Below are 6,798 nucleotides of genomic sequence, written 5' to 3'. Positions count from 1 at the left end.
CAGAGCAGAGGCAAGGGTGAGAGGGAAGCCAGGAACAGCTGATGCTTGTTCCATTTCCCTTTCTTCAGAAGGACTTGGGAGGACCCCTGGGGGATGCATCAAAGTTCCAGAGATGGAATTGATGGGGAGATGCTGCAGCCGATAGAGGAACTGGAAAGCTCAAGATAATGGGTGATAAGAAAGCAAAGGAAGTATTTCAGGAAGAAATACCAGTGTCACTGATGCAAATTTCACAAAGGAGGAATAAAACCTGACAACTGTTGGAACATCGGTTTAGAACCTCTTGTGGATTCCTCTAGAGATTATGCTTTATTTGAATTACAGGCGAGTCATTAACACTTTCTAAGTTGTCTGTTTGGTAACAAATAGCACCATAAACAGAATTTTGAAAAATAATAATAATAACCAAGCTTTTAATTTTTCAAAAAAAAATTAATCTGATTTGGCTTCTGTAGACTTCAAGGAGACATTTTCACAAGTTGAAGCTTTCTCATCGTGTTTCTGGATTTTTCATTTCCTCTTTCGGCAGCATTTTCGGCCACTCAGAGAACAGCTACCTATCTGTTCCTCTTTTGGAAGGCAGCCAAGCACAGCACAGCGGCCGCGTCTTATTTTGCAATAATACCTTTGTAATGTATTTATGATTCTTCCATTACCTGAAATGAAGAAACAGAACACACAGGGAGATTTTAGGAAGGCTGAAGTCCAAAGTCTTTCAGAATTTCTCAAATAGGGAATTCCCGTCACGGCGCAGCAGAAACATAACTGACTAGGAACCTTGAGGTTGTGGATTCGATCCCTGGCCTCGCTCAGTGGGTTAAGGATCTGGCGTTGCTGTGAGCTGTCATGTAGGTCACAGACGCAGCTCAGATCTGGCATTGCTATGGCTCTGACATAGACTGGCAGCTGTAGCTTCAACTAGACCCCTAGCCTGGAAACCTCCATGTGCCACAAGTGCGGACCTAAAAAGCAAAAATAAAATAAAATAAAATAAATCTCAAATAACTAATCTGTTGCCTTTCTTCCATTCTTTTATTTTTTTTTTCCCTTCTTCTATACCATCAGGAGTAAAGTAGAAGGGAGGACCAAGGACACATTAACGAAGTGTCTGAGGGCTCAGCTCAGGCGTAAACGACCATGACGCTGAGGAAGTTTTGTGACCATTGGCAGCTCCCTCCCGAGGTGACCCCTGGGCCTCTCAAGCCACCCCAAAGATGCTCCCTCCAGCCAGTAAAAGGTAACCAAATGAGAGTTTCTGCTTCTGTTCTCAGCTTATATCATTTTTCCCGTCAGCATTAAAGTTTGACATCACTTTCTTCATGTCTCCTTAACAGGTCTAACAGTCTTCCCACAAAGAGGTGGTGTTTTTTACCTAGTTAGTCTCTTAAGAGTGAATCAGAAGAGACTGGGAAACCTGCTTTAAAGGTCTTGATGATCCTTGTCAGAAAAAAGGAAATTGGTGATGTCTGGTTTCTGGACAACATAGGTAGCTCTTTGGTCTAAAACTCCCTGAAGAGTGGAGAGGGCTGACTCTGAGTTTATATTCTCAGTTCTTCAAGCCTAACTTCTAGCCCATCTTACCTGGAAGAGGCATCAGGAACAAGAAGAGCAAGGCAAAGAGAAGGTAGTGGATCCTCATGGCTGGTGGCTTCGCAGCACACTGAGACTGGATAGGAAGGCGTGCTTGGTCACTTTATAAAGGTTCCAGGTCCACAGCCACAGGAAGATGTACTCAACAGCTTCCATTCCTGTAATATCACAGTGATGACCATATGCCATATTCCCGGTGCCTCATGCCAACAGCTCTTACGAAACAGACCACGCCCACTCACCCAGGGGCTTAATTACAAACCTCAAGGGGAAGCAGAGCTTGATGTGAGCACTGGGCATCCCAAGGCCTCTAGGCTCTGGGTGTTTCTGTGGATCTGCTCAGGTCTGGCTGTAGGCACAGGTGGGAAACATCCACCTGCTGGTAGAAAAAAAGTCCTAGGGTGGGTAGCTGGGAGGTTTTGCCTTCTTCCTAAATCCTGAGGAAGTCTGAGGGCCACCGGAACCACATCAGTCACGTCCAAGGCTGGTGTGTTCAGAAGCTAGATGTAAACTGGGGCTGGCCAACCCGAGAGCCTGCGTGGATATGCCTAAAGTTGCAGTGAAATGGGGTCATCTTTTAAGTTGTGTGGGAAGGTAGGAAAATTGGACTATGTTTCAGGGACTCTGCCCTTAAGTCTCTTGGCCTGGACAGGGTGCTGCATTGGGGTGAAAAACAGCTTGTACTTAATCATCTGAAAACTACCAAATTCATGAGTCAGGAAGATATCTCATTTTCCTCCATCAGAGAAAGACAATGTTGGCATGATATATTTGATGGACTGGCATCTCCACACTGTTGGTGACACTCCTGATACAAATGAAGGCCCTGGGAAGATACATTCAAGGTCTCTGGTTACTCTGGGCTCATGAGCATTCAAGGAAGTGCAGGGGCTAGGGATGGCCACTGGGTATAGATTCAGTGCTTCTTAAAAAATAATTAAGCTTACATGTTAAGGAATCCAATCAGTGTTTTATACTTGATAGATTATGTTCTTGGGAGCTGGAAGCATCGTGATGTTAGTTGGCTGTTGCACCATGTGAACGCAATTGCAAAAGGCCCACCAGGATTTGGGGGTATGTTAGATCTAAGACTGTGTTCAGGATCCTGGTGCACTGATCAGATTCTGTGAGCAAACTCCCAACACCTACTCTAGCTGGAGAGAAGTACCATGTGCTTGGGGGAGGGGAGGGGAGGGGATGGAAAAGGTGAGATGCAAAGAGGGGCAGTTCAGCTTCTTCTCTTGGGGAATGCCCATGTTGGGCATACAGTCAAATAAACTGCAAAGAGTGGATTTTAATAAGTGTCATAATAAGGGCATACAGTCAAATAAACTGCAAAGAGTGGATTTTAATAAGTGTCATAATAAGGGCTGTGGAAATGTAGAAGAAAGGTAATTCACACTGGAAGGCAAGCTTAAATAGCAGATTTAAGAAGAATTTGGAGTTGTAGACTCTTCATTTAAAAAAAAATCTCACTTTCCTTATCAGTTCAGGGTTTGAGAGAAAAAGCAGACATTTTTACTTTATTTATTTATTGAAGCATATATGTTTCGGGTCTACAATATATTGGTTCACACTTTTTACAGGTTATACTCCAGTTATAGTCAATATAAAATATAGTCTGTATTTCTATTCCCAGTATCGTACAATGCATCCTTGTATCTTACTTTATACCTAATAGTTTGTACCTCTTAGGTAAGTTTGTACTTACTCCCCCACCCTAATATTGCCCCTTCCCCTTCCCTGTCCCCACAGGTAACCACTAGTTTTGTTCTCTATATCTGTGAGTCTGCTTCTTTTTTGATATGTTCACTAGTTAGCTGTATTTTTTTTTGATTCCACATATCAGTGATAACATATATTTGTCTTTGACCTTTTCCATTTAGCTTAATGGCCTCAAAGTCCATCCATGTTGCTGCAAAGGCAAAATTTGTTCTTCTCTATGGTCGAGTAGTAGCCCATCTTACCTGGAAGAGGCATCAGGAACAAGATGTGTCATGTACCGCATCTTACTTTTCCATTCATCTGCTGATGGACGCTTGCTTCTATATCTTGACAATTGTAAATAAAGCTGCTATGAACATTGGGGTGCCTGTATCTTTTCAAATTAGTGGTTTTGTTTTTAAATATATACCCAGGAGTGGAATTTCTGGGTCATAAGGTAGTTCTGTGTTTAGTATTTTAAGGAACTTCCATAGAGCTTTCTACAGTCCTGCACCAATTTGCCTTCCCCAAAGCAATCATGTTTAAATGGGGAAGGAGGTGAATGTGGGTGAGGAGGCCAGGGCTGACTGTAGAGTCTCTCTCAGTGGCACAGGGGATAAAGGAGAGGGTGGGCAAGGTGTCCTAGAGAGTTAGACTTGGCTCCCAGCCCAGGCGCAGGGCTGGAGTCATCAGAGCTCTGGTGGCTGGGGATTACTGACTTTTCCACTTGGAGATCAGACCTCCTCAGTGAACCCTGGCCTAACATGTTCCTTCAAAGACCAGGAGGCAGTTCTCAGGCAGCTCCACCACTGGGAAGCTCTTGGGAGTGAAAGCGAGTTTGTCTTGTCAGCTAATTTGGACGCTGGGGACTGGGGAGTGGGCTATGGAAGTGGTATCTTCCCACCCACAAAAGGAGTTTTGAGGAGCATTTCTGCATTTTAAGATGTTTATAAAAGTTATACTTGCTGGGATTTCTCTGGTGGCACAGATTTGATCCCTAGCCTGGGAACTTCTGCATGCTGCAGGTATAGCCAAAAAAAAAAAAAAAAAAAAACTTATACTTGTAAAAATTCAAACAATAAAAGAGTGAGACTCTTCTTCACTTCTTCTCTACCCTGGGGAATCATCTGTAATTCTGGTTTGCCTGCTTTTTGACTTATGCTTTTTTTGTTATGTCACAAATACTTTTGGCTTCCCAGGTAAGAGCAGTGACACGTTTACTATCGAATAATGAACATGTGCCTTGGAGTCTGACAGCACTGACAAGAGCTGGGGCCACTCCCCAGGCTGAGGGCCTTGAGTCACAGGCTTCCGTAAGGCAGGCCCTGCCAACAATTGTGCCAGACAGGCTGGGTTCTCTCCCAAAACTGAGTCAGCAATTTTTTTTTTTTTAGGTTGGGAGAAGAGAGATGAGTTACTCAACTATTCTTGCTCATGTTGATCTTTGTTCTAATCTCCTCTAATCCTTTCTTTAAAAATTCCGTTTTTAAAATATGGAGCAAAGACTTGGTTGAACAAAGTTTTCAGTATGGGGCAGCACTATGTGGAAGGCAGAACAGCAGGCTGGAGTGAGATGTTACCATTTAACTCTTGCTCTATCATTTATCATTTGGGTTTACTTGAATCAATCCCTTAAGCTCTTTGAGCGTCTGTATCTCAGCAATAAAGCACAGAGAGTAGTAAATGTTCAGTTCCGAGTGAAAGCCCTATGAGTCAATGATGCAAAATTGATTCATAAACTGCAAATTACCATGTGATCCATGGGTCACCCACATGATCCATGGGTCACCCATGTGACCCTGGGAAAGATAACCAATGAGGGCTGGTTAGCAATATCAAGATAGCTTAGAGATTATGGCCTGGGCTCCCTGCCAGGAAACCCAGGATTTCCACTCTTCTTTATCTTCACATAGTCTAAGGGTGGCTCAGCTGTTCTCCTTTGCAGCCATTTACATCTTGTCAGGACCACTATTATTTAAGCTAAATAGGCAAAGATAGACCTTATCTCAGTGCTACAGATCAGAGTGACTTTCTGAGAGGTTGAGTGACTTTCCCTGGGCTGCCAAGCTAGTAAATGGCAGTGCCCTGTAGGGAACCATATGCATTTCCCAGGCGGCCCTGCCCCCCAGGCACCATGTAGATTTGACAAAAGGTAGAAGATGAGAGAGCAGGGATTGGTAGAAGCCAAGATATTTATCTTCCTGTACTTCAGAAGGCATATTCTCTGTGCCTCCAATTTCAACCAGGAAGCTACTTCATCCATGGGCCTGGCTTCCACCAGGCAGGTCCACCATGGCCTGACTTATGTTGGGTGGTCCATACCCTAGGCTTTAGGAACGTTACCTTCTGCCTCCCTCTGCCCCTGTAGCTCTAGGAATAGTGGTGTCTTTTTGCTGTTGCAAATTCTGAGATGACTCACCATACATTTGCTTTCTCTTCTCTTTTATCACCGCTATAACCAATTGTCTATATTAACAACACCCCCCCCCCATTTGAGAAGCTTAAATTTACTTCAGTTTCCTTTGTTGGATTTCGACTGACTTCCAAGTCCATGCTCTAAGTCATCACAATATTAATGTTCCGTTAATTCTTCCCCTTGTGGTGACAATATATTGTTACCAGCTAGAGTAATACTTTGCCACACACAGCCCTCGAGTCTATTCTATCAACATCTTACAATTTAGCATAACACAAGAACTTTGAGATGATGGTCTCGAGCTGCCAGCTGCTACCAACTTGTTTTGGCCCTTGTTACACATTCTCACAATTATGTGCTTCCCCTTGTAGGTATCTATGTGAGGCAGTTTCTAGAATCCAAATTTATTACTATTATTTAAGCTTAATTATTTTTCTCTGAGTGATTGTAAGCAAGAAAGTGGAAGAAATAGGAGTTCCCATTGTGGCTCAGTGTGAATGAACCTAATTAGTATCCATGAAGATGAAGGTTTGATCCCTGGCCTCACTCAGTGGGTTAAGGATCTGGTGTTGCCATGAGCTGTGGTGTAGGTCACAGATGTGGCCTGGATCCTGCATTGCTGTGGCTGTGGCGTAGGCCAGCAGCTGTGGCTCCAATTTGACCTCTAGCCTGGGAACTTCCATATGCCACAGGTGCAGACTTATAAAGAAAAAAAAAAAAGGAGTTGGTTCAGGAGAAAAAAAAACCTTGCCTTCAGTATGTAGCCATAGACTATTTTTCTCTGGAAGGGTAGAAAACTGCACCCTTCCTTTAGTCTGAAACCATCTATAGAGGTATTTTGTTTTGTCAGTGTATTAGGCCTTGATGGTGGTTTAAAAACCACCTTAGCACTTAGTCTTATTTCCCCTGCTTAATGCATTTATATATTTATATATAAATTATTATTTATATATTTGCATATCTCCTGAAGGCATCTGAGCTGCTACTCCTGCCTTAAAAGGTATTGTCTTCTAACCCAAGTCAGAGAGCTACATCTCAACATGAGGAAGTGGACCGGGAAGCACACAGCCTTCATTTCGCACAAGGTG

The 6,798-nt window shown here is 43.3% G+C and overlaps 1 protein-coding gene across 1 annotated transcript; it reads right to left on the bottom strand.

Moving 5' to 3' along the window:
* Window positions 1–265: 265 nt before the first annotated feature.
* Window positions 266–1,744, bottom strand: LOC125122170 (beta-defensin 103A). Its single transcript, XM_047770408.1, has 2 exons — window positions 1,582–1,744; window positions 266–656 (listed from the first exon to the last, which is right to left on the bottom strand). The coding sequence occupies exons 1-2, from the start codon at window positions 1,637–1,639 to the stop codon at window positions 511–513; spliced, it is 204 nt and encodes a 67-aa protein (XP_047626364.1). The 5' UTR covers window positions 1,640–1,744; the 3' UTR covers window positions 266–510.
* Window positions 1,745–6,798: the final 5,054 nt, after the last annotated feature.

Source organism: Phacochoerus africanus, chromosome 3 (assembly GCF_016906955.1).
Source record: "Phacochoerus africanus isolate WHEZ1 chromosome 3, ROS_Pafr_v1, whole genome shotgun sequence".
NCBI lineage: Eukaryota > Metazoa > Chordata > Mammalia > Artiodactyla > Suidae > Phacochoerus > Phacochoerus africanus.
This window is presented reverse-complemented; position numbering and strand designations above follow the sequence as displayed.

What these genes read in the sequence shown, in the direction of transcription:
- LOC125122170 (XM_047770408.1), bottom strand. Translation starts at nt 1,639, where the DNA reads ATGAGGATCCACTACCTTCTCTTTGCCTTGCTCTTCTTGTTCCTGATG. An exon ending in GTTCCTGATGCCTCTTCCAG is followed by an intron (nt 657 to 1,581) that starts GTAAGATGGGCT and finishes TCTTCATTTCAG; the next exon opens with GTAATGGAAGAATCATAAAT.